The sequence below is a fragment of the Lepisosteus oculatus genome, chromosome 4 (assembly GCF_040954835.1).
Source record: "Lepisosteus oculatus isolate fLepOcu1 chromosome 4, fLepOcu1.hap2, whole genome shotgun sequence".
Lineage (NCBI taxonomy): Eukaryota > Metazoa > Chordata > Actinopteri > Semionotiformes > Lepisosteidae > Lepisosteus > Lepisosteus oculatus.
This window is the reverse complement of record NC_090699.1, coordinates 15,320,396-15,346,594: the sequence shown is the minus strand read 5'-3', so window position 1 is coordinate 15,346,594 and position 26,199 is coordinate 15,320,396. Positions and strand designations below refer to the sequence as shown.

General features: G+C 51.9%; 2 protein-coding genes and 1 non-coding gene across 8 annotated transcripts; all 3 read left to right on the top strand.

Annotated features, from left to right (window-relative positions):
* The first annotated feature begins 48 nt into the window (after positions 1–48).
* LOC138238122 (E3 SUMO-protein ligase ZBED1-like) lies at positions 49–9,895 on the top strand. Of its 5 annotated transcripts, none has more exons than XM_069188055.1 (6): positions 49–865; positions 3,761–3,894; positions 4,641–4,760; positions 6,527–6,738; positions 7,954–8,159; positions 8,303–9,895. In XM_069188055.1, the coding sequence occupies exons 2-6, from the start codon at positions 3,803–3,805 to the stop codon at positions 9,755–9,757; spliced, it is 2,085 nt and encodes a 694-aa protein (XP_069044156.1). In that variant the 5' UTR covers positions 49–865; positions 3,761–3,802; the 3' UTR covers positions 9,758–9,895. The 5 variants fall into 5 exon arrangements, with proteins under 5 accessions (XP_069044156.1, XP_069044160.1, XP_069044159.1 ...); XM_069188059.1 differs by having other exon boundaries at positions 7,954–8,077; positions 8,303–9,588; XM_069188058.1 differs by having other exon boundaries at positions 7,954–8,125; positions 8,303–9,588.
* LOC138238492 (U6atac minor spliceosomal RNA) lies at positions 4,284–4,385 on the top strand. The gene has a single exon (XR_011189543.1). It is a non-coding gene; the product is annotated as a U6atac minor spliceosomal RNA (small nuclear RNA).
* A 2,809-nt stretch (positions 9,896–12,704) lies between the features above and the next one.
* LOC107077267 (phospholipase A and acyltransferase 3-like) lies at positions 12,705–25,779 on the top strand. Of its 2 annotated transcripts, XM_069188150.1 has the most exons (6): positions 12,712–13,055; positions 19,335–19,440; positions 19,946–20,214; positions 20,949–21,054; positions 21,636–21,907; positions 24,605–25,779. In XM_069188150.1, exons 1-6 carry the CDS (start codon positions 13,041–13,043, stop codon positions 24,686–24,688), a joined length of 852 nt encoding a protein of 283 aa, XP_069044251.1. In that variant the 5' UTR covers positions 12,712–13,040; the 3' UTR covers positions 24,689–25,779. The 2 variants fall into 2 exon arrangements, with proteins under 2 accessions (XP_069044250.1, XP_069044251.1); XM_069188149.1 differs by lacking the exon at positions 24,605–25,779 and having other exon boundaries at positions 12,705–13,055; positions 21,636–22,946.
* Positions 25,780–26,199: the final 420 nt, after the last annotated feature.

Here is a 26,199-nt window from a genome sequence, read left to right as displayed (position 1 = left end):
AAGGTCGAGGCCAGCTGTGCGCCATGTTGGTAGAGGGTTAACACAAATGCAGAGCCGGCCTCCTTTTGGTGTTACAGTTTTGAGTATTTTGAATGAGCATTTAAATTTATTTTCACGTTACGCCAGTAAAGCTCATTTGTATTTTCAAATATTAAGTCTGATTATTATTTGCATTAATAAGGGGCGCATTGTGTAGTGCAGGTGCCGACTACTTTTAAAGTTTCTGATAATTTATTGTTTATAGTGTATTTTTAATATTCGACACTTAAGTCACTTAAAGAGTTTTGATGCCAACAAATCGACTAAATGTAATCTGAGTTATATGTGTTGATGTATTTTAACTGCAGTTGCTATATATTCATTCAACTGTACATGAAGCAGATAAGTTGTAGTCGTCTTTGTTTTTCTACAGTACATATACATACAATTTTCTATGCTAATTAATTTAAATTGAGATCCCAAAGCCGATCACCTATTTAAAATATTTTGCATGTACATCAATGAGACAAAATTATGAATTCCTCTCTTCAATAGTATATACTAAAGTCATATCAATGGAGCCGTCAACATCCATTATTCTCAAAGCCTTGATTAGAGGAGTTTGACACCTTGCGACTGCTTCGCGTTTTGACTCGAGTCCCTTCCCCTTTCGACTCGATCTGCTCGGTGCTCGACTCGCCCGACTGAACCCAATGACTTGATGAATCAAACGAACGAATCGCGCGGGGATCGACTCATCCGATTCACCGAAGTTTCTCGCGGCCAAAACCAGAAAGACAAGTGCGGCCCGACCGCCGACCGCACAGCCCCGATATCCTTGTCGTCACCGACAGCGACTCGCAGGCGGGCCCGGCTCTTGAGGACGGTGAGTGGTTCGTGTGTAACGGACCGGTCAGCCACTGAGGCGTGAGCGCAGTAAGGGGGCCGGTGGGTGTGGGGGGGGCTTTGTAGCCAGGCTGGCCAGACGGACATCAGACATCCTCTGCCGAAGTAGTTAAAGCAAGACGCAGCTGATAAAATGTTCTAGCACAGCAGGTGCCTGAGTACAATTACTAAGTCTCTATCGATCATCTGACGTGATCAGAATCGATAACCCCCCGTTCTTCGCAGAAAAACCGATACTGTCCTTTCTAACCAAGCTCGACAAAACCCGCGATTCGAGACTCCCTAATAAATCCCTTGTTTTATATTTCAACTGTAGATTTTTTTTTTCACGGTAATCTTCAGGATAAGAGTGCGTTATATGGATAAGTTTCTTGGCGAACTACTCCCTTGGGTATGACCCCCGGGATATCTCCCCATTGACTGCAGTGCAAGCGTCCTAACTCGTCGTTGTCCGTTTACACGAAAAAGACCAATCTGGCGGCCCCATAACTACAGCTTTCGTGTTATAAAACTAAATTCAGAGCTCTTCGCTGAGAGGCGTCATTACTCGGTTCAGAAGTCGGAGGAGAACTTGATCTTTTACGCTTGCCTTGTCAGATTGTTTCTCTGTTGCACGTTTTGTCCCCCCCCGTAGGGGTGTAACAGACAAGGGAGATGAGGTTTGGAATCTCAAAGCGATGTCGCTTTTCAAATTACTTTCGTAAACCAACACACAGGGAATGATGCGGTTACGCCGCCCAGCCACCGGGCTGCTTTTGAGAGCGGACAGGATATGACGTCTGGCAGCAAGCGGAAAGGCTTTAACTCTTTAACTCCCCGCCTCCCCGAGCAGCGGGGCTGATTCCACCGGCCCCCTGAGCTATCGCGGGGTCTCACTGGCTCTATTGCTTTTCAGTGCGATGGAGCCTCTGAGCTCAGTGCTTCCAATCCACCTTTTAATCGATTCTTGCGCCCAGTCCAGGGTTTCAGAGTTCAGTTTGTTTGCCATACGCACAAGTGCCATGAAGTGAAATGCTTATTTGTATGTGTGCTGCAATAGGAAGGCATTAAGGAAACGCCAACTGAAACGGAGAACAGCAGCAAACAAAGTAAACAACGTTAAATAACATTCAAACACAACTCGGCACAAGCTGTGTCAAGAAAAAAAACATCAGTGTGAGTCAGTGGTACAAAGAGCTTGTGGGAAGAAGCTGTCTCTGAATGATGGGGTTTGTGCCTTTATGCTCCTGTAGTGCTTACCAGAGGGCAGGGGAGACAAAATTGAGGAAACCAGGACAATTGTTATCCTTGGCAGTAACCCCAGCCGTCCCGAGACAGCGAGTTCTTTCAAAATGTTCATCTTCAGTCATACAACTTCAGGAAGCAGAACACAGAGCGATCTCTGTGGAAGAGCTTTTGAACAGGAGACCCTCTGCCTGTGAGCGGGCACGTTTCTGATGGGCCTGACAGTGTGGCCATCCATGTGTCACGTGTTACACGCACACACTCACACCAGGGCCATGTTTCCCTGAAGCTAGTTATTCTACCAGCATGTCTCTGGACTTTGGGAGGGAACCCGAGTGAACATGAGGAGGACACGCAAACACCACACAGACAGCACTCCAGGTCTGGAATTGAACCCAGGGCCCCAGTGCTGCACCACCAGGGTGCCCCTGACCGTGTGCCACATGTTTCCTTAAGGAGCATTGTATTTTCTCTGTGCACAGGTCCTGTTAGTGACATTTCGCATCTGAATAAGATAAGATCAGATCACTTTATTGGTCATATACATGCATTAGGAATTTGTCTTTTCTCAGACCCCAACTTGCTCTCCATGAGACACACAGACAGGGAGAGAAGCTGGGGGTCAGAGCACAGGGTCAGCCATTTATACAGCACCCCTGGAGCAGCTGGGGTTAAGGGCCTCGCTCAGGGGCCCAGCAGGGTAGGATTCCTCTGCCGGCCGCGGGATTGGAACCAGCAACCTTCCAGCCACAGTCACAGATCCTTAGCCGCAGTGCCACTGCTCTGCCCGAATAAGGAATAAGGGCAGTACTGGACTGGAGAAACTGGTAGAGCTGATGCCTTTTACAACCTTTAAAACTGTGAAAGAGAACATGGCTGGGTTGCACTCCAGAAGACACAGGCATCCCCCAGGTCTGGGCTGAAAACTGCTATCAAACAGAGAAACTTAGGGTCACTCTTTCCTGATCCTGGAGGGCTGTTGTGTCCATGACCTCTAGTCTGGCTGAGCTCATAACGACCTGATCCAGCTCATTCTTGGATTAATTAGACCAGCTGAACAGCTTCTCCTGCTGCAGACACACTGACCAGCCCTCCAGGACCAGGACTGGACAGCCCTGCTGCAGACACACTGACTGACCCCTCCAGGACCAGGACTGGACAGCCCTGCTGCAGACACACTGACTGACCCCTCCAGGACTAGGACTGGACAGCCCTACTGCAGACACACTGACCCCTCCAGGACCAGGACTGGACAGCCCCGCTGCAGACACACTGATTGACCCTTCCAGGACCAGGACTGGACAGCCCTGCTGCAGACACACTGACTGACCCCTCCAGGACCAGGACTGGACAGCCCTACAGACACACTGACTGACCCCTCCAGGACCAGGACTGGACAGCCTGGGTGCAGACACACAGACCACTGTGACTGTATTTTGTTGCTGTTTCTCTCTCTGCCTGTGGACTCCTCACTGGGTGCTACTAGCAGGTGAAATAGTAAACAGCACCTGTGGGTAGTGGTGGACGTTACCCTGCAGGGCTGTAATGAAGGAAGTTCATTGATCTGTGCTGCTGCTGCTGCTGACATGCAGATGGCAGATGGGAGCCTGTCTCTTACTCCTCGTGTGTCTGGGTGCGTGTGTTTCGACAGGTCCACTGAGCGCTGCCTGGCTGCCCCCGGTCAGCCCCGGCCATGACCTCCGAAGAGGGGGAGCCTGGCCATGAAACGCCCCTCTGCAGGGATCCTGGGGCGCCCTGCGCTGCTGCGAGCCCCGATCTCAAGAGGTGAGAGGAGCTGTGTTTGTGTGTGCGAGGCCCTGACTCCCTCCTGTGACAGGCCCGATGGCATGTCAATGCCCCAAATCAGGGGTTCCCAGTCCGGCTCCTGGGGGACCCCCACACCTGCCACTGAGCTGTCTGCCGAAATGAGCCCTTCAGTAATTAAATTAAATTGCAACCAGCCAGCCAGTTGCAGGAAAACAACTCTCATCGTGGGAGCAGTGCTTTTCCTGTAACTTTCCTGTAACTGTAACAGTATAGTCTGAACATTGCTTGTGCCGGGTGGGGTTGCTGTGCTCTGTTTGCTCTCTCTGACACTGTTCAGGGCTGCAGCGCTGTGGGTGTTTTGAAGAGGGCTCGTATGCAGAACTACTGTACTTCGTTTGAAACCGTACGTGTGGCGTGAGAAGAGAGGGGGTTGGCACTCCCCCGGAGCCTGTAACACACGTACGCCTAAGACATTGCCACCCACTTGGTGGCATCTCTAAGTGTCTTTTGGGCAGCTCAGTGGTGCGCCATCTGTGTGGAGTTTGCATGTTCTTCCCGTGTTTGTGTGGGTTTTCTCCGAGTGCTCTGGTTTCCTCCTGAAAATTGGCCCTGTTGTGAGTGGGTGTCTGTGTGTGTCCTGTGATGGACTGGTGTCCTGTCCAGGGTGTGTGAGAGTGGGTGTCCTGTGATGGACTGGTGTCCTGTCCAGGGTGTGTGAGAGTGTGTCTGTGACGGGTGGCCTGTGTCCGCGTGTGTTGTCTCAGGGTCAAGCTGGAGAGAGACGCATCCCCGGCCCCCAGCTCCGGCCGCCTGTCTGCAGACTACGACCACTCCGTGGGCCGGCTCGTCGTGGTGAAAGAGGACCCCTTCGCCCCCGATCCGAGGTGAGAAGGATTGGAATTCCCTTTCTGTCGGACACGGTCTCCTGGTAACAGATGCGAGGGATCAGCTTTATTGCACAGTATCCATTCATCTTACAATGAGTGTGTGCTCTAACAAAACATCTCCACTAAAAAAAGTTCTTAAAAGAGTTCTTAAAAAGGTGATTGTGCTTTTTTCAGCCCGTTCCCTGCGCAACTGTTGCTGGATTGGCACAAACAGAGTCCCTCCAGGCCCTGCCTCCTGCTGTCGTCCTTGCCTTTCTCCCTGTCCCGGCTCTGGAACTGCGGAGCAGGAGCTCAGAGCACAGGGATTTCCTCTTTAATCCCTGTACAGTCCCACAGTCCCCTCCAGCGCTCCCTCACTGTGGAGAAGCCTCACCTGGCAACATCACTCTTCATCCTCCCTCTGAGGTCCGCCAGGATCCTCTCCTCCAGCTCCCTCGCTCCCCACTCTGTGTTGTGCCGGATGAGAGTGTACCTCATCTTCCACAGTCCGTGTTCTGTCAGGAGCAGGAGCTGTGTCCCCTTGTCCAGTGTGGTCAGTGCCAGCCCCAGCAGAACGCACTGGTAACTGAGCACCACTCCCCATCCCAGGAGCTGCATAGTGCTTCCGTTCTATCCCACACTGCTTGGGTGAAGGGGCAGCTCTGTTTCCTTTTAGTCATGTCTTATTTTACTGGGGGAGGCGACAGACTCTGATTTCATTGACGTGTTCAGTGACCCAGGACACCGTTGGTCAAGGGGAGGCGCCCTGGGGCTGGAGGGTTGTTAGTGTGGTGCTCATTGGTAAGCAGGGTGACAAAACCGTGACCCAAGAAATTGAAGGAGGGCAGATGTTTCTGTGCATGAGCAAAATAATCAGACTGCTTTTCTAACCTCAGGTGCGCATTGGCAAAAGGAATCCTGGGTTGTTTTTTGTCTGTTAAATAACATAAAGGCAAGGTGTGAACTTGGGGCCAGCCTGGGAGAGTTACCTATGGTGGCGACACGAAAGAAGATGCCGAGAATAAAAAGTTTTACAGTTTGCTACATGGGGTCTTTTCTCCTCAAGTTCACCCAGCAGTCTGTATACAAGTGTTCTGAAATGTTCCGGCTCTTAAGAAACTCTGGTGCGCCTCTCTCGTCAGACAGGGTACCTCCCAGTGCCGAATAAATGATCTTTTTTCACTACTTCAGCTACCGTCTGGTTATTTCTGCTCCTGGAGAGGAACGTTTTTTCTTTCCCAAGCCTTCATAATTATCACACCTAATCACAATAACATAATCTAACATAAATAATATGAGTTATGTTACTTTTGAGGTTAGGGCATCAATTGTTCGAACTAAGTTAGAGGACTGCCTGTGTGTTCTTTTCTGTGAAATAAAATTCCTTTTTTTTATGTGGCAATTTGGATTTCCACGGGCAGCAAGGTGGCAGTTAACGTGTCCGTTCGGGCCTCGAAGCGCTGAGGCCCTGGTTTGCTGTCTGTGTGGAGTCTGCATGTTGGCGTGGGTTTCCTGCAGGGGGGCGCTCCAGTTTCCTCCCCGCCGTCCGCGGACATGTTGGAAGCTTCATTGGCTTCTGGGAAGACTGGCCCCCGGTGTGAGTGAGCGTGTGCCGGTGTTTGTGTCTGGCTGCTGTGCCTCCCATCCAGGGGCGTATCCCCCGCCTTATGCCCATTGCATGCTGGGATAGGCCCTGGCCGCCCTCTCGTGGAGGATGCTGGGGGAAACGGGATGGATGTGTCTGCCCATTCAAACCCTAACCCTAACGAGTCGCTTCCCTTCAGTGTGTCAGCAGGGAACCAGAAACACTCCCGGGTCTGGGAGGTGTTCACCCTGTTTGCCAACAACAAGCTGATGTGCTCGCTGTGTGGGACCGTGCTGTCCTACCACAAGAACACTTCCGGGATGGTCCGGCACCTGCGCGTCAAGCACGCCGAGCAGTACGACGCGGCGCCGGATGGCGACGGAGCCGCGCGCCCGGCGCCCGGCGATCCAGGTGAACCGCGCCGTGAGGTTCTGAGAGTTCGGAGTTTGGTTGATTGTCAGACACACAAGTGCAAGGAACTGCTTATTTGCACGTGCGGCTCCTATAACAGAGACATTAAAGGAATCGCCAAAAAACATAAACTCATAACAGCAGCAGCAACAACAACAAGTTAAATAACGTTAAAGGAAAGTCAGAGAAGCAGTGTGGGGAAAAAACACATCAGTGTGCGCCAGTGGTCGGGGTCGGGTTCAGTAATCTGACAGCTTGCAGGACGAATTGGTCTCTGAATCCGGAGGTTCCTGCCTTTATACTCCTGTCACGCCCACCAGAGGGAAGGGGGCAGAACAGTGAGGAACCAGGCTGACTGGTGTCCTTAGCCATACTGCCAGCCCTCCTGAGACAGCGAGTTGTAGAAATGTCTGAAACAGAGGGGAGCTGTACTGCAGTGAGGGGCCGGGCCGACCCGATCGCCCCCTGGAACAGCCTTCCGCTCAGACGACGAGCTGCTGCCCAACCACACTGTGATCCCGCACGGGAGCACACTCTCCATAGCGCACCTGTAAGATGTGGCGAGGGCGGTTGAAGACTGCTCTGAGCACTCCTCCAGGCTGCAGTGCCCTCGGCCCTGCGGACAATACCAGCAGCTGTGCACGCCCTGAGACTGCCTCTCACAACAGGCTTGTTTTTTGAAAGGGGTTCGTTAAAAATACCGCTTCAGTAGGCCTTTCATATTTGGTGCAAGATGTCCTAAAAATAATTATTGTTCTTTCCTCTAGGGCAGGGAGCAGTGGTCTTCTGTTGTTTGGCAAACTTACTGTCCGCCCGGCCAGGGAATATCGTATATTATTCAGGACAAAAACGTGCACCCTTCCCTCCAGGAAGTCCCATTGATTTTTGGAACGTTCAGAATTTTTGCTGCTGATAATTTTCCTAAATTTCTTGCCTTTTTTTTTTAATTTTTTTTTTTCCTGAATACTCTTCAGGGGCGGAGTGGTGTTTAATTGCCTCACAGCCCTCGGGTCCTGTTCGACTGGGGATCTGGGGGCACGCTCTGTGGGGAGTTTGCATGTTCTCCTCGGGTCTGGAGGGGGTTGATCTCGGAGTACTGGGGCTTCCTCTCGCAGCCCAGAGACGAGTCCCCTGTCTGTATGAATCCCCCCCCCCCCCCCATTAAGACCCGTGTTTTCCGATTACGGCTTCTGAGCGTTGATTTCCTGTGTGCAGCCAGGGCGGCGAGGAAGAGGACGCTGGACGAGGCGCTGCTGGACGTCATCACCGGGGACTGCCAGCCCTTCTCCCTCGTGGAGGACGAAGGCTTCAGGAACTTCGTGACGCTACTGGATCCCCGGTACGCCCTCCCCAGCAGGAAGACCCTCAAGAGCATGGCAGCCGGCCGGTACGCCCTGCACAGGGACCGGGTCATGGCGGAGGTGCGGGCGGCCCAACACGTCAGCCTGAGCACGGACATGTGGGCGTCCGCCCGCGAGGACGCCTACCTCGCGGTGACGGGCCACTTTGTCTCCCAGGATGCCCGGCTCGCCACCTATTTATTGGACATCCTCCATTTCCCCAGCCCCCCGACGTCCGCCCACGTCTCCGAGGCCCTGGGCGGCGTGCTGGCTGCCTGGGATCTCCGCGGGAAGGTCACCGCCGTCGTCACGGGCGACGCCGAGGTGGTGCCGGCGGCGGCCCGGCGCCTGGACCTCCCCCACCTGCCCTGTTTCGCCCGCGCCCTCGACTCGCTGGTGGCCGGCGCCCTGCGGCACGCGCCCGAGCTGGACGCCGTCCGGGCCAAGGCGAGGGCCATCGTGGGCCTCTTCCGGGCCTGTCCCGCCGCCCGGGAGAAGCTGGCCCGGATCCAGGGGCAGCTGGGCGGGCCGCGGCTCAAGCTGCCGAAGGAGGCGGGGGCCAGGTGGGGCAGCACCTACGAGATGCTGCGGGGCCTGCTGGCGCAGAAGGAGGGCGTCGCGGCCGCGCTGGCCGCCCTGCGCGCGGACGTGGGCCCGCTGACGGCCCCCGAGTGCGACCTGGCGGGGCAGTGCCTGGGCGTCCTGGAGCCCTTCCACACGGCGGCCGCCGAGCTGGCCTCGGAGCCCCGCGTCGCCGCCTCCAAGGTCATCCCGCTCACCAAGATGCTGCAGCGCGCCCTGGAGCAGCGGCGCCGGCGCGTCAGCCACCGCGCGGCCGCCGCGCTGCTGGCGGAGCTGGAGGCCGGCGTGCGGAGCCGGGGGGCGGAGGCCGAGCGGGCCCGCCCGCTGGCCGCCAGCACCCTGCTGGACCCCCGCTTCAAGGTCCTGGCCTTCGGGAGCTCCGACAGCGCCCAGGAGGCCGTGCGGCTCCTGGTGGGCGAGTGCTGCTCGCGGGCGGGCGCCCCCCCGCCGGCCCCGGCCCCCCCCGCCGCCGCCGCCGCGGGCCCCAGCCTGTGGGAGGAGTTCGACTCCAGGGTGCGGGAGACGCAGAGGGCGCGCGGCAGCGCCGCCGCCGAGGCCGCCGTGGAGATGCAGCGCTACGTCGGCGACGCCTACCTCGCCCGCGCGGCCGACCCGCTCGGCTACTGGGCCGCCAACTCCGCCAAGTACCCCGGCCTGGCCCGCCTGGCCTACAAGTACCTCGGCCTGCCGGCGGCGGCCGTGCCGGGCCACCAGGTCTTCTCCAAGTCCGGGGATGTCCTGCGGGCGCGGAGGAGCCGGCTGAGGAGCGGCGCCGTGCAGCAGGTGTTGTTCCTGAACCACAACGCCTCGGGAGGCGGGCTCCTCCGTTAGCCTCGGGGCGCTCGGGGTGCATTCTTCGGCAGAGGGGCCGGCTTTTAAAAACCCACGTTCCGAACTTTTGCTTCCCAGAATTGTCCTACGTTTCTTGCCTTTTTTTTGCTGTTTCTTTTCCTGGGTACTCTTCAGGGGGGGAGTGGTGTTCAATTCCCCTCTGCTCTTGCGGCCTGTTGATGTGGGACCTGGGAGCACACTCTGTGGGGAGTTTGCACATTCTCCTCGGGTCTGGGGAGGGTGGGAGTGTGCCTGAAGAGTTATGATTCAAGACTTCGGTATTACACTTGTACATTTCTCTCCTTTTTTATTTATTTACAGTACCACTGTAATTGTTTTTATACTCTTATACTAAGTCCTTTGCTATTTTGTTCAAAGGTTTTATAAAGAATGCTTATTCTGTCCTCGGGGCCTCTGATCATTGGTCTTTGATTTGTGTGTTTTGCCACCTTATTGTCCATCCTCATCCCACCAGGGGAATTCTGTTATTCCATCCATCCATTTGCTCCTCGCTTCTTCCGGGTCGGGGTCGCAGGGGAGCCGGAGTCTATCCCAGCAAGCCACGGGCTCAAGGCGGGGTGCACCCACAGAGACAGACACACACTAGCACACACCAGGGCCAGTTTTCCCAGAAGACAAGTCCCCTCCCAGCCTGTCTTTTGGACTGCGGGAGGGAAACTGGAGCCCCTGGAGAAGGAGACCCCCGTGAACCTGGGGAGAGCGTGCAAACTCCACACACGTGGCGCTCCAGGAATTGAACCCAGGGCCCCAGCGCTGTGCCACAAAACCACTCGCATCCCATTATGAATTCCCTCCAACCTGTGCAGCCAATCTACCGGGGACTGCCTTTAGAATGGAGCACACATCATTCTCCAAGGGAAGGTGAAAGCAGCAGCGGGCAAGGACAGGGGTCCGCAGGCCGGTGCGAGGGGCCGGCGGGGGTCCTGGAGTGAGGGTGAGGTGTGGGAGGGCGCCCCAGGGGCAGAACGTGTAGCACATGTAGACATCGGGCTGTGGCCTGAGGTCACTGACCTGCTCTCCTGACCGGGCTCCAGAGAGGTTTGGAACAGACATCTGCTGTTGTAGGTGACGCCACAGAGACAGCTGAAAGGCGGGACAACATCATCAAAAGCAGCCCCTGGACCATCAGGAGAATGTGGACTCTCAAACCCCCGTTCATGGTAATAACGGGGCTGGACTCAGACTATAAAAACCTCTGTAAACTGGTGGCAATTCAGGGCACTATGGGAAATGCACCTCGCATGTCTGTGGCCTTCAGTGTTCTCCCGAAGTGGCCATTTTCATTACAATGAAACTCATGTGACTCCTTGCATCCCTACACCCAGACAGTGAGGAAGGTGGGCCGTGTCCTTCCTGTTGATGTTAGCTCGGGAAGACGCGCCAGGCATGCTTGGGAGTGGGGATGAGGAGAGATACCGCCGTCCTCGGCGGCGGAGACGAGAGGAATTTTCATCAGCGCGTCTTGACCGTGGCCGTATTCAAAGTTTTTATTAACTGACTGCAGGAGCTCTCGTCGTTGTTAAAGGGCAGCAGAGTGCTGGGTTCAGCGTGAGGAGTTTGCATGTTCTCCCTGGGTTTGTGTGGGCTTTCGCTGGGCGCTTGATGGAGTTCTGCCCCCCCCCCTCCTCCTCCTGAAAGGCTTGCTGGGAAGGTACAGTTGACTCCTCCGGGTTGTCCCTGTGTTCCCAGCCATGTGATGGGCTAGTGTCCCATCCAGGGGGTTCACACTGTACGCTGTGGGATAGGCTGTGTTTTTCCACAGGCCTCGGTAGGATAATAGTGCATGGGTGGCAGGTACAGTATATAGCCCAGCAAGCAGAGCTTGTCTACTGCATGCAAGCACAAAACTATCAGCAGTGTCATTCATTAAATACTACTCCTCAATTCCGTTCAATAGCATCGGTCTTATTTCAGAGGAATTCCCCACAAAGAAGTGGTCGAAGTTTCCACCTTCCACTCGGTCTCTCCCAGATGACTGCTTTTCTCACGCAGAACTAATCAGTTTCCTTCCTGTTGCTCTTCTCCACCTCGAGGACCTGCCGGGGACAAGATTATTTAAGTAGACTCTTGTTTCTCTGATGTGTTATGAACTGTGTAAACTTTGTACATAGTGCCCGTTTTCACGTTGGCGTATGTGCTTTGAATAAAAACACGTCTTTTAAAATACGTGGCTCGACAGACAGGTCGAATCTTCACACGTCCCTTGATTCCTGTGTTTATTTAAGAAGGGAGACAATGCGAAACCTTTTACTTCTTCGGATATTTAAAAAAGGACACCGCTACGAGTTATTACGACGTGCTCCTTAAAGCCTCTGTGTAAGAACATGCAGTTGTTCGCTTTTTAAGGCTTCACTCGCAACTCTCCTGATTCGGGTATGATATTGGAGACAAATGTAATTTTTCTGTTCACACAAACACACAGAAGATACTGCTATTAAATGCAAAATCCACCGCCATCCCACACCCGGGCAAACAGAGGAACAGAACTGCAGAACAGTTCCTCTCGCACCAGCGGCACAGCGCTTGAACTCGGCAGACGGGGTCACTGGAGGTCAAAGGCACCGCCTGTGGTCACGTGATCACCGGAAACACAAGGCGCTATATCTCGGGAACGAGAGCAGCACAAACGCTACTTTCAACGGCACAAACGTAGCACTAGGGAATGAGGTGGGCTTCATCGTTTGTGCTGTCTGTAGGGGGGCAACTTCACGAAGCTTTCTGGGAGGGGTCCAGCACCTGGCCCTCGGTGATCGCAGAAGGCAAACACATCGGACCCGTGTGCTCGCTCCGCCTCGACCCCCACGCTGGTGCTCCTTTCTGAAGGCGTTATGCGTCAGAGCCCGAGAGGTCCGAGTGGAGCAAGAGACTGTTCACCCCAGCAATGGCAATCAAGTGGAAGAACAGTTTCTTGGACCACTTCCTTGTTTTGTGCGCCAAATTGTTCGTCTTTATTAGGGCGTCAGACAAATCCCCCCTCCGCCAAGACCCGTTGGTTTTTTTTTTACTTTGTGCAGGCAAAAAAAAACAACAACAACTAACAAATAAAATGTTTACACCATCGAAAATGGAGTGACAGACGAAGTCGAGACCCTCAATAGCAAATCACTCTTCTTCGTTCAGCTTGGCGTCTTTGCGGATCATCCCTAGACACGCTGATACACGGCAGTGCAGTGCCCGACAGGACCGAGTCCCATTTCTGACTAAACCAGATTTTTCTCCCCCTCCCCAAAAAAAAATAGATTAAATCTAATGTCCAGACCCAGAACTAACGGAAAAGCACCTTGGTTTAGCCAGATTTGCGTCTTTGCTAAGGCTGATGATATTTTGTTTTATCATTTCTGTTGCTCAATTGGCACGGACACGGAACAGTCTCGTTCCTGACCTAACCAAACAAGTCTGCCACGCACACCGATATAAGTGTCCAGGAAATCGAAACTTAACTCGGTTGTGGTGAAAACCGTCAGTGAGTGACTCGTGAGTCGGAGCCGTGTCACACTCTCGGGAACACATCAGGACAACACCGGGGAGATGGGCGATTTCAACGTAAGTGTCGTTTCTTTCTATTGTTTTAAATACGGTTGTCTTCATTTATTTCCCGAAGGTGCATAAAATGCCGTTACATATGTCACAGTAAGGGGAGCCCTATGGGCGAGGAATGTTCCTGCCTCGTGTACGACTACGCCACCTAGCAATACAAACGGGGTGCTATGGGCCCTCTACATTACCACAGGTCCTCTTTATCTCCCAGAATCACCAATGCACACACAGACCAGCGACAGGCGTTTGTATTGCATAAGTGCCCTTTTTATTTTCCAACCACGTTTACATTCACTATCACCCCAAAACACAACGAAAACGGTATTCGCAGCAGCAAAAGATCCTTCCCAGGGTGAATAATGAATACAGAATACATACATAATGAATACATAACACATCATGAATAATGAATACAGAGGGGCAGCAGTCTTCCCTGTAAAATACTGAAGAGAGGCCACTCGAACGTTTCTTCTTAGCACCTGTAGTCTCTTATGGCCCACTTGAAGGAGAGGGGTATCAGTTTGAATCGGCTAGCTGGGCCAGTTTCCTTGTTCCTCGCCTCTAGGTATTAGAAGTCTCGGCACAGGTTCTCCGTGGTCTCGCACTCTGCAGCTTCCCTGGTGCCGCCTGTGTCGTCTCCAGGATCCAGAGGGAATCGGGGGGCTCCCTCTGTTCTGTCTCAGGTGTTTTTACCCCTCTCCTTAGCCAATCCCTTCTCAGGGAATTTTCCACAGTCCCTGGCAGAATCGGGTTCGCCCAGTAATTTCCCAGGAGGAAGCTCGCGTTGTTTGAGGGGTGTGGGAGTCCCGAGCGAGGTGTTATGGGCCCTTATCACCTGTTCACTCTCCGGCTCTCCCTCCTCCTCCCTTGGTCTGGATAAAACTGGCTCGGCGACTCCTCACACCTCCAAGTATCGATACCTAATTGGTCCCTGAACGACTTGGGTTTGACCGTTGTTACTGACTGCTCCTGCTAGACGGTATTCATTAGAACAACTGCAGTCGCCACCCTTGAGTGAGGAAACGCCACCTTGGAAATCAACATAACCCAATCAATCCCAGCCTGCTACTGCCTCAGTGGCCCACATCCTGCGACACATACAGTACAGTACGATTTGTTATTTATTCCACCGTTAATGGCACACGGTTCGAGACACCGTACATTTAAAGGTTTCTGCACCACAGAGACAAATATATATATTAGAAAGTCATAGGTTTATTCCATGCTGAAAAGGAAAGAAAGAAGATACAACATTTCGTCCGCATATGTTTCTCCATATGCTGCCGCTGAGACCTGGAAAACTTGCAAATATACTGACTGACCCCTCCAGGACCAGGACTGGACAGCCCTGCTGCAGACACACTGATTGACCCCTCCAGGACCAGGACTGGACAGCCCCGCTGCAGACACACTGACTGACCCCTCCAGGACCAGGACTGGACAGCCCTGCTGCAGACACACTGACTGACCCCTCCAGGACCAGGACTGGACAGCCCTGCTGCAGACACACTGACTGACCCCTCCAGGACCAGGACTGGACAGCCCTGCTGCAGACACACTCACTGACCCCTCCAGGACCAGGACTGGACAGCCCTGTTGCAGACACACTGACTGACCCCTCCAGGACCAGGACTGGACAGCCCTGCTGCAGACACACTCACTGACCCCTCCAGGACCAGGACTGGACAGCCCCGCTGCAGACACACTGACTGACCCCTCCAGGACCAGGACTGGACAGCCCTACAGACACACTGACTGACCCCTCCAGGACCAGGACTGGACAGCCCTGCTTCAGACACACTGACTGACCCCTCCAGGACCAGGACTGGACAGCCCTGCTGCAGACACACTGACTGACCCCTCCAGGACCAGGACTGGACAGCCCTACAGACACACTGACTGACCCCTCCAGGACCAGGACTGGACAGCCCTGCTTCAGACACACTGACTGACCCCTCCAGGACCAGGACTGGACAGCCCCGCTGCAGACACACTGACTGACCCCTCCAGGACCAGGACTGGACAGCCCTGCTGCAGACACACTGACTGACCCCTCCAGGACCAGGACTGGACAGCCCTACAGACACACTGACTGACCCCTCCAGGACCAGGACTGGACAGCCCTGCTGCAGACACACTGACTGACCCCTCCAGGACCAGGACTGGACAGCCCTGCTGCAGACACACTGACTGACCCCTCCAGGACCAGGACTGGACAGCCCTACAGACACACTGACTGACCCCTCCAGGACCAGGACTGGACAGCCCCGCTGCAGACACACTGACTGACCCCTCCAGGACCAGGACTGGACAGCCCCGCTGCAGACACACTGTTAAGGGCCTTCAAGGACCTATAGGCTATCATAGAAGTCAGGGGCACACTGTGTTCTCAGTATCACACTTTTACTCAGTTATTTTCACATAGGTTAAAAGTAATAATTGCAGTAATTGATACATTATCAGAGTGGCACAGTGGTCAGCATTGCTGCCTCACAGCACTGGGACCTGGATTAACTTCTGGGGTGCTGTCTGTGTGGAGTTTGTATGCTCTCCCCTTGTTCACATGGGTTAACTCCCACAGTCTAAAGACATTTTTTTTCTAACAAAATAAACTTCACAACAGACATCTTACAGTGACTACACACTCTAACAAAACCATGCAATCTCTACTAAAATAACAAATGTTATTCTTAAAGGCTGATTGTCCTTTTTAAATCTGTGCAAGTGGTTGCTGGGGCTGGATTGGCACAAACAGAGTCCCTCCAGGCCCTGCCTCCTGCTGTCGTCCTTGCCTTTCTCCCTGTCCCGGCTCTGGAACTGCGGAGCAGGAGCTCAGAGCACAGGGATTTCCTCTTTAATCCCTGTACAGTCCCACAGTCCCCTCCAGCGCTCCCTCACTGTGGAGAAGCCTCACCTGATGACATCACTCATCACATCCTCCCTCTGAGGTCCGCCAGGATCCTCTCCTCCAGCTCCCTCGCTCCCCACTCTGTGTCGTGCCGGATGAGAGTGTACCTCGTCGTCCACAGTCCGTGTTCTATCAGGAGCAGGAGCTGTGTCCCCTTGTCCAGTGTGGTCAGTGCCAGCCCCAGCAGGATGCACTGGTAACTGAGTTACCAGTCCCAGGAGCTGAAGAGTTTTGTCCATCCTGCCCCACACTGCCTTGGCGAAGGGGCAGCTCCAGAACAGGTGCTCCAGAGTCTCCTCAATGAAACACGTGATTTCCATAAAAGATCACTCCCCCCAACCACCAAAAGAAGAAGGGTAGGTTTTGGTGAAGGTGAGCGTCCTGACTGACAAAGGCCAGGCAGGTCAGGGTGGGAACCTGAGGTCACGGACTCAGATGGGGAAACATGGGACAGCCACACACATAGTCTTCCACCCCATGTACACAAACTCCTGTCCTTCCCCCCAAGTCCTAGGTGTTAGGAATGTTCCTGATAGTTCCTAACTATCCCAGACAAGTTCCCCACTATCCCAGCGTGCTCTCCCAGGGACTGCTTGTCTGCTCTGTGCCCCATGGCTGCCTGATGAGGGCGCTACAATATAACAATATATGGAGAACAGGAGGGGTGACGGCACACAACCTTGGGGAGCACCTGCATTTAAAAACCAATTCATCTGAGAACACACTGTTCATGTGGACTCCCTGAGGTCTATCTGTGAAGAAGTCCAGAACAGCTTCTGTCCCACTGCAGTCCGCCAACTGCAGTGCCTTCATGCACATCTGCACTGCGGAATTTTTTAGAGTCTACCATTTTTTGGGGTCTCACTACTACATGTTTATTTATTTTTCCACAACATACTTCTTGTCCCTGTGGTCTACAATGTGTGGTGTTGTCTGTTGTTCTGTGTATGTCCCGGGAGATCAGCGTGGTGAAGAATTCCATATGACAATAAACTCCTCTACTCACTGCTGCTACTAAGTCTCCAATCCAGTGTAGAATACTCCCATCCACATGCAAGGCAAAGAGGCATTGTAAAATAAATGAACTTGCATAGTACTGAAAGCAGAGCTAAAATCAATAAAAAAGGGCCTGCACCAAAGAATTTGGATGCTGGAGATGCTTGGCTCTGAACTCAACTAAAGTAAGTGTTGCATCCTCTGTCTCTCTGTGTGCTCTGTCAGCAAATGGTAAAGGATCCAAAACGTCCATTACTGATAACATTACTGAGAGCTAAAGGTCTAAAGTCTTTAAATGATTAAGCCTCCTGCCTTTTGGGAAAAGGTACAAAAGTAGATGCCTTCCCTACGTCTGGCACAGTATGGACATTGAGCACAAGCTGAGAAAGTGGGGTAAAATACCTTTGGAAGTTGCCCAATTCAGACATTTGGCACTTTCCTCCTTAACCCGTCAGGCCCTGGTGCTTGTTTTAAGGCATGCAAGACAATGTGGTAGATTTCTTGAAAATGGCCAGTACAAATCTTGAGGATTTTATATGGTCTGTGCGCATTGTGCACAGCCAGGTGTAGTTTTGAAAACTAGCCACATTTTGCACATATGTCTGGCAGTGATCAGTGAGTATATCAGTAAGCAGTAAGTGTAGCAGTGGTAAGTAAGTGTATCAGTGATCAGTAAGTGAGGCTGTGATCAGTAAGTGTAGCAGTGATCAATAAGTATGACAGTGATCAGTAAGTATAGCAGTGATCAGTAAGTGTGGCAGTGATCAGTAAGCGTGGCAGTGATCAGTAGGTGTAGCAGTGATCAGTAAGTGAGGCTGTGATCAGTAGGTGTAGCAGTGATCAGTAAGTGAGGCTGTGATCAGTAGGTGTAGCAGTGATCAGTAAGCGTGGCAGTGATCAGTAAGCGTGGCAGTGATCAGTAAGTGAGGCTGTGATCAGTAAGTGAGGCTGTGATCAGTGGGTGTAGCAATGATCAGTAAGTGAGGCTGTGATCAGTGGGTGTAGCAGTGATCAGTAAGTATGACAGTGATCAGTAAGTATAGCAGTGATCAGTAAGTGTGGCAGTGATCAGTAAGCGTGGCAGTGATCAGTAGGTGTAGCAGTGATCAGTAAGTGAGGCTGTGATCAGTGGGTGTAGCAGTGATCAGTAAGTGAGGCTGTGATCAGTGGGTGTAGCAGTGATCAGTAAGTGAGGCTGTGATCAGTGGGTGTATCAGTGATCAGTAAGTGAGGCTGTGATCAGTGGGTGTAGCAGTGATCAGTAAGTGAGGCTGTGATCAGTAGGTGTAGCAGTGATCAGTAAGTGAGGCTGTGATCAGTAGGTGTAGCAGTGATCAGTAAGTGAGGCTGTGATCAGTAGGTGTAGCAGTGATCAGTAAGTGAGTCTGTGATCAGTAAGTGAGGCTGTGATCAGTGGGTGTATCAGTGATCAGTAAGTGAGTCTGTGATCAGTAAGTGAGGCTGTGATCAGTGGGTGTAGCAATGATCAGTAAGCGTGGCAGTGATCAGTAAGTGAGGCTGTGATCAGTAAGTGAGGCTGTGATCAGTGGGTGTAGCAGTGATCAGTAAGTGAGGCTGTGATCAGTGGGTGTAGCAGTGATCAGTAAGTGTAGCAGTGATCAGTAAGCGTGGCAGTGATCAATAGGCGTGGCAGTGATCAGTAAGTGAGGCTGTGATCAGTGGGTGTGGCAGTGATCAGTAAGTGTAGCAGTGATCAGTAAGCGTGGCTGTGATCAGTGGGTGTAGCAGTGATCAGTAAGTGAGGCTGTGATCAGTGGGTGTAGCAGTGATCAGTAGGTGTAGCAGTGATCAGTGGGTGTAGCAGTGATCAGTAAGTGAGGCTGTGATCAGTGGGTGTAGCAGTGATCAGTAAGCGTGGCTGTGATCAGTAGGTGTAGCAGTGATCAGTAAGTGTAGCAGTGATCAGTAAGTGAGGCTGTGATCAGTGGGTGTAGCAGTGATCAGTAAGTGAGCCTGTGATCAGTAGGTGTAGCAGTGATCAGTAAGCGTGGCTGTGATCAGTAGGTGTAGCAGTGATCAGTAAGCGTGGCTGTGATCAGTAGATGTAGCAGTGATCAGTAAGTGTGGCAGTGATCAGTAAGCGTGGCAGTGATCAGTAGGTGAGGCTGTGATCAGTGGGTGTAGCAGTGATCAGTAAGCGTGGCTGGAAAGTAAGTTCCTGGTAAGACCAGGAACAGCAAGGTCAAAGGATGGCCAGAGGACAACGATGTGAGATTCCATGACCAGGAGAGCCAGTGTAACACTGGGAAAACAGCATGTCGGTTTCCCACTAGCTCAAAGATCGTATTTCAGTAACATCCAGTCCACAAAGATGACAAAAAGACACTGATTCATTTTTCTTTTTCTTTTGTTCTTTTTAGTATGCCACACTACGGAACGGAGACATTATAGAGATTCTTCGGGATGTTGCCCACCACTGGGTGCTGTACACCGGCAAAGGATATGTGGTCCATCTCGCTCATTCCAGTATGTGGAGTCTTCCTGTCTGCTGACTATAACTGGCCTGCACAGAGGCACACTGTGTTCATTGATCTGAGGGTTGTTTTAGATAAATAGTAATAGCAGCTCATGTCAGTAATCTCTGTCACTACAGTATGGGGTGTACAGTACTCTCACTATGTGGTGTGCAGTGACAGTAACCATGGGATGAGCAGCACTGTCAGTATGGAGTGTACAGGACAGCATGTACAGTATATACACAGTACTCTTGGCATGATGAGTACAGTAGCTCAGTAATAGTTGCTGTCATCTGTAGCAGTTTTCATCCCACAGGATCTCAGAGAACCTAACTTGTTTCTTCCTCCTCTGAAGTGCCTCCCCACCCGCTGTCATATGCAGAAGCCCCCCTAGATCAAGAGGACCCCTGCAGAAGTTCTCTCCAGTTGCGTTAAGGGGGTGTGTATTAGCACAGTCTGTGACTAGCTTAACATTAACCGTCTGCCATCCTTGCTCTTCCCTCCTGTCTGCCCAGCCAAGAATACGGCTGGCTCAGGAAGCTTCTTCGCCTCGTCTGGCGACGTCAAAACTATGGTTAAGAAGGAGAGGCTGGAGTTCATACCTGGGTTCTCACGAGTCCGCGTCAACAACAAATACGACAGCAGGTATCGCCCGCGGCCTGGCGGTGACATCATCAGAGAAGCAGAGAAGATGGTAGATGAGGTCCTGCCCTACCCCGTGACGCCCAAAACCTGCGAGCGCTTCGTGGCCGCGCTGAGATACAACATGCCTTTCACCGACCAGGTCAGAGAAGCCAGAACGACTCCCCCGTTTCCTCGGTCTCGCAGTAAACGGTGGGCTCGTGAGTAATTTGTCCCGCGCAAAGGAGGAGCCAGTTAGCAAGCTTGAAATATCCAGCACCCGATGTGGACCTTTACACTGCCACCTTGCAAGGACTGCTGGGGTTTCTGTGGTTCAGGGAGGCTTCGCATAAAAAGCAACAGAGAAAAGTAGAGAAGTCAGCATTGCTGCTTTACAGTGCTGGGACGCTGGGGTGCTGTTTGTGTATGGCTTGCATGCGGGTGCTCCAGTTTCCTCCCCGCAGTCTGAAGACATGCTTTTAGGTTAATTGGCTGAGGGGAAATGGGCCCTAGTGTGTGTACTGTGATGGGCTAGGGCCCGTCCCCTATCCTGAAGGGATACGACCGAGCTCCACCATGACCCTGCACTGGATAAAGGCGTTAGGAAAAGGATGTATGTTATCAGCTATCACTGCAGTTATCACCTGATAGAAATGTAAGGAGGGTCACAGTTCGACTCGTCCTGTCCGCTCAGACAGCAGTGATCCCTTGAGCCCCGAATCGCTTTTGTCGAACAGCTTGAAGGAACCGGCTTCAGATTCCTTCAAAATCAAGGCTCTCCTGTACTACTCTCCTGAGCCACGCACTGCCGGGGAATAAGGGGAGGGTCTTCTTGATAACGCCATGATCGCAGGAAAGATTTGAACTGACGGCTCCCACTTCCGGTGTGTTTTCCAGTTCCCCGAGCCGCACCGAGGAGACCTCCTGGAGTTCCCCAGGGATAGATTCACTCACTGGGGCTTGTACATGGGCGATGGCTACGTGATTCACTTGGCACCCATAGGTGAATCACTGCTCAGGTTCTTTCGGAACTGAACCACAGCCTCTGCCAGTAGGAAGGACGGTAGAACCGAGTATTGCAGAGGTCATGGTGTGTTATGGGCACAAAAGTGAACTATTGAAACAGAGAGAAACTATTATGGACAGCATGGAGGCCCAGTGGGGAGCATTACCGCCTCACAGCGCAGGAGTCCCGGGTTCAATTCTTTGGGGGTGGAGTTTGTATGTTCTCCCGTATTCATGTGGGTTTCCTCTGGGTGCTCTGGTTTCTCCCCACAGTCCGAAGATGTGTAGGTTGGTGGGTTAATTGGCTTCTGGGAATATTGGCCCTGGTGCGAGTGTGTGTTTCTGTGAGGATCTGTCCCGTGCCCCGTGCTTCCCACGTCAGGCTCCCACGTCACTGTGACCCTGAATTGGAAAAGTGGTTCTTGAAAGTGACGTGATGACAAAATCTCCAAGCACAGCGACAGACGCGGCCCAATCTGACCGGCCTGAGCGTTCTGGAGCTGGTTAAGCCCTATGGCACAGGTCGGCGGGCGTCCTCAGAAAGCTGCACGTGTGCATTTGTGTTCCTCTGTCCTCCAGGCGGGGGCGGCGGCAGGGTCTTGTCTGGCTATTTCTCCTCCGCGACGTCGTCCCATGCCCACGTCCTGAAGGAGCTGCTGAAGGACGTAGCCGGGCCCGGGCTCGATTACAGAGTCCAGAACAAGGATCAGATCCACCCACCCCTCCCGGTCGACGCTATCATGCAGGAGGCCGAGGCGAAGATCGGTACGGTCGTGGGGTACTCCTTCCCCTCCCGCAACTGCGAGCACTTCGTCACGGAGCTGAGATACGGCCGCGGTTTCTCCGCGCAGGTCAGTGTTCTCCTCTGTACTGACAGTGGAAAATTCTCCCAGGTGGACAGGAGCAGCTGCCGGTCCCTTCCAAACCCACAGCCCTCGTGACGGTGCCGGTGAGCTGTCAAAAGCTCTGATGGACTGGCGTCCATAACTAGCTCGTGGGGATCGTGTCCGGCTCCTCCGAGCCCCTGTAAGGATGGATGGAGGTGTCTTCTCTCCCTCCCCTGTTCTCTAGTCACTCTTGTGAAGTGGCCTTCATTCGGGCTCATCCAGGTTTTACCCCTCACCTCACGATGAACACAGCTCCGTTGGTGTCCTCACTGTTCTAGATATTCGGATTGTACTCCATTTATGCAAGGCCAGTTAATTTGCTCCTCGGCCCAAATAGGTTTTTATCAGTCCATTTGATTTATCCCCCTATGCATAACTGAGTTTTTATTATCTGGCGTTTGCGATATGATGCATTCGATATTGTTGTGTGTCAAGGGGTATTACACAAGGGGGTTTCTACACATCGCAGTGCCCCAGCCTTTAAAGGTAAAACAATGGGCAGAGCTGGGATGTAGGCAGAAACTGGACCCTTATCTCATTTTGTCACTTGAGGCTGCTCAAGTGGTCAACTGCCACACTGCTCAAAGATCTAGCTGACCAAACATCTGTCCTAGTTTTTAGCTAAAACTCAACCAATTGCAGTTAAAGCAGTAACGCAGCCTTCAAGAGGATAGATAGAGAGGACAAGATCAAAAAGATCCCATGGAAGAAGTCACAACACAGAACAAGACAGGAGAAGAGACTACGAGAGAGCACATCCTTTTGACAAATCAGAGACAGGTATTTGAGAACTAAAGAGACCTACTATAGGCTTCAAGTAAGGGACCACTGCCTTACAATTCTGGAAATACACATTTTCTATTTGTCTTATCCAAGAGACTACTGAGACATCTCTTTTGTTTACCGATGCATTATTTGGAATAGGGAAAAAAGATCCTCATTTATTTAGATTTCATTTTAGTGAGACGTTTATTCCCGAGTAGGAGCTCTATTTAAAAGAAGATCCTTATTAGATCCTTATTAGATCCAATACACAGTATTTGTGTATTGGTCAGAGCGTAAGTCATGTTTTTCCGTGTCTCTAGGGAAAAAACCTGTTGCTCACAGTACTGGAAATATCTGTACAAATTGGTCCCTGATGTTGTGAGTTGTGTACGTTCTCTGTGTAAATATCTGTCCTTTTAAAACTTTTGCTACTTAGCCGTCACTAAAGAAACTAGGAAAACGTGTAATTCCATGAAGTGTAATTAACTTTTTATTAATTTGCTTGAGTGCAAACTTGTGTCAGGAGCTCATCTTGGTTATAATTTAACCCCTTCTTTATTCAATAAGTCACACCCCCTCTTGTCTATTATTAACCAGTTTCCTAGTAACTCCTTTATTTTCCTTATTTGTAGACAAATGGCTGTCTTTTGTTAACTACAGTCTGAATTGTCTTTTTTTTCTCAAACCTTTTAGGCTATAGTTGCTAAGCACAGTTAGGGCACAATTTGAGTCCTCACCAGGTGAGAAAAGAAAACGTTTGATTCTCCTGCTTCTGAAGCCCTGGGAGGAGAGATGCTTGAATAGAGCTGCAGCCCTCCTCCTCTTTAATAATAATAATTTAATAATAATTGCTTATATAGCGTTTTTCTGGACACTCCACTCACAGCGCTTTACAGGTATTGGGGATCCCCTCCACCACCACCAATGTGCAGCCCCACCTGGATGATGCGACGGCAGCCATAGTGCACCAGAACGCTCACCACACATCAGCTATCAGTGGGGAGGAGAACAGAGTAATGAAGCCGATTCATAGAGGGGGATTATCAGGAGGCCATGATTAGTAAGGGCCAATGGGAAATTTGGCCAGGACGCCGGGGTTACACCCCTACTCTTTTCAAGAAACACCCTGGGATTTTTAATGACCACAGAGTGTCACTAACACCTCTTCCAGCAGCAACCTTAGTTTTTCCCAGGAGGTCTCCCATCCAGGTACTGACCAGGCTCACACCTGTTTAGCTTCAGTGGGCTGTCAGTTGTGAGTTGCAGGGTGATATGGCTGCTAACAGCTGCTCTGTTAAAGGGACAGATTAAACAGCAGTGCGAGAGCAGGTGTCGCTCCCCACCCTGTGCCTGTGGGGGTAACACCCGGCACCGGGTGTGTTTCTCAGTCTTTTTCGGACCAGGGACCAGTCCCTCAAGGTCCTTGTCGTTGGAGGACAGCTTGGGGTAAGAATGGAACAGCGGAAGAGGGACAGTCGAACTCACTCGTTCCACATGACGGTGCCCCTCAGACTTGATCCCGGGGACGAGTGGATGGGGAAACAGCAGCACGAGTAGGACTAGGTACCACAGCGACCGTGGGCCGAACCAGACCCAAACACAACTGGCAGGCGCAGATTTTTTAAAAGAGAAACGCACAAAAAATTAGCAAATGCCACCGTCACAAAAACACTAACTGCCAGGGTGACTAGTATAATGCGTCAGTAAAAAGTGTTTTTTATGCTCAAGGCTCATTTTACGGCATGTTTGTCTTCTGCCCCTCTGACTTCTCAGGCCTTCCTGAAAATCTGGTGCCCTCCTCCTTTCCGGCTTTGCAAATTACAGGCCGCCTCAGTACTCAGCTTGTGTTTGATGATATGACACGAATAATATCCTTTTCTGTCTTCTTTATTACAGGTGGTTGAAGGTTCTCAGTTGGCTGTTTCTGTCAGTGTTGTGGGTGCTGTAGGATATGCGCTGCTGAGAATTCTTTTCAGATAGGCAAGGGGTGAATTCCACTGCATGGCACAACTGTTCTCAATTAACTGCGCTCCGCAATGCAAACATACTCCAGCAAAGCTTTACAGAAGAAATCCAAAATAGCAGAACACTAGAACATAAGTTTAATTGACTGGATCCCTTTGAAGGTTTGTGTGGTCTATGATGAAGAATCCTTAAGCGGGATCCCACGTTTTCCTGGTAAGGATCATAGCAAACAGGAGCCCATCCCATTAGACTGGGGCTCAAGGCAGGAACACACCCTGCGTGGGATACTAGTCCACTGCAGGACGCACAGAGGCACAGGTTAGAGACACCAGTTAACCCCGCAAAAACCCAATCGAAGCCTAGGAAAACATTCATTCATTGTCGGGCCAGTGCAGTAAAAAGGACTCAACCACCAACATTATACTTCATATCATGAATTTTACATTTCTGGATAAATGTTCAACATTTATTTTATGCCCTGCCTTGCAATGTAGTGAAATCTAGTGAGATCATGTAGTGAAAGATGTCATAAGCATTTTTATGTATGCACCACATACTGCATATAAACCCGGTAAAAGCACCATATCTTGCTTGATAACCATTAACTTTCACGTAGTTGAGATCAGCTATATTTCTTTTAATTCACATATATTCATGTGCCCTGATTTGTTTTCACACTATACAGTGTGTATCTATTCATTCTCCTTAATCTTTAGTCATGATTACTCGTACTCATATTCCGTATGATATAATGAATACAGTGGACGCTGCTACATACAGGGGGTGTTGCTCTTTCTGAGCCGGAGGTTTGAGTCCTTCCCCTGGGCGCCTTGCTTGTCAGGGTGACACAGAAGACATGAAAGCAGAAAGACACTGGAGCTCGTGCCCTCCCTAGCTGTGCCACCCACCCAGAGCCAGCAGGGCGGTCTTCGCTGGCCCGCTGCACAGTCTCCCGAGGTCGCTGTCCCAGACCGCCTGAGTCTGGAAGGAACCAAGCCCTCTTGTACTAATGTGTGCTGTGCGAAGGGGTTAGATAACTCCGGCAGCTCTCTGTTGTGTGCGGCAGACCCTGTGCTGTGCTGAGCTCAATAAAGGCTGAATCTGCACATGACTGTGTCATGACTGTGTCAACTATCACACTGTACCGCACCGCAGCAACCCCACCGTCACACTGTACCGCACCGCAGCTGTGTGTGTGTATCACCCCACCATCACACTGTACCGCACCGCGGCTGTGTGTGTGTGTGTGTATCACCCCACCGTCACACTGTACCGCATCGTGGCTGTGTGTGTGTGTGTGTGTGTGTGTGTCACCCCACCGTCACACTGTACCGCACCGCGGCTGTGTGTGTGTGTGTGTGTGTATATCACCCCACCGTCACACTGTACTGCACCGCAGCTGTGTGTGTGTGTGTGTGTGTGTCACTCCACAGTCATACTGTACCTCATCGCGGCGGTGTGCGCATCAACCCCACCGTCACACTGTACCGCAGTGCAGCTGTGTGTAGAGTAGTTCCAGTGTCGTT

What these genes read in the sequence shown, in the direction of transcription:
- LOC138238122 (XM_069188055.1), top strand. Translation starts at nt 3,803, where the DNA reads ATGACCTCCGAAGAGGGGGAGCCTGGCCATGAAACGCCCCTCTGCAGG. An exon ending in GCGAGCCCCGATCTCAAGAG is followed by an intron (nt 3,895 to 4,640) that starts GTGAGAGGAGCT and finishes GTGTTGTCTCAG; the next exon opens with GGTCAAGCTGGAGAGAGACG. An exon ending in CCCGGCGCCCGGCGATCCAG is followed by an intron (nt 6,739 to 7,953) that starts GTGAACCGCGCC and finishes TCCTGTGTGCAG; the next exon opens with CCAGGGCGGCGAGGAAGAGG.
- LOC107077267 (XM_069188149.1), top strand. An exon ending in GGTCCATCTCGCTCATTCCA is followed by an intron (nt 19,441 to 19,945) that starts GTATGTGGAGTC and finishes CTGTCTGCCCAG; the next exon opens with CCAAGAATACGGCTGGCTCA. An exon ending in ACATGCCTTTCACCGACCAG is followed by an intron (nt 20,215 to 20,948) that starts GTCAGAGAAGCC and finishes TGTGTTTTCCAG; the next exon opens with TTCCCCGAGCCGCACCGAGG.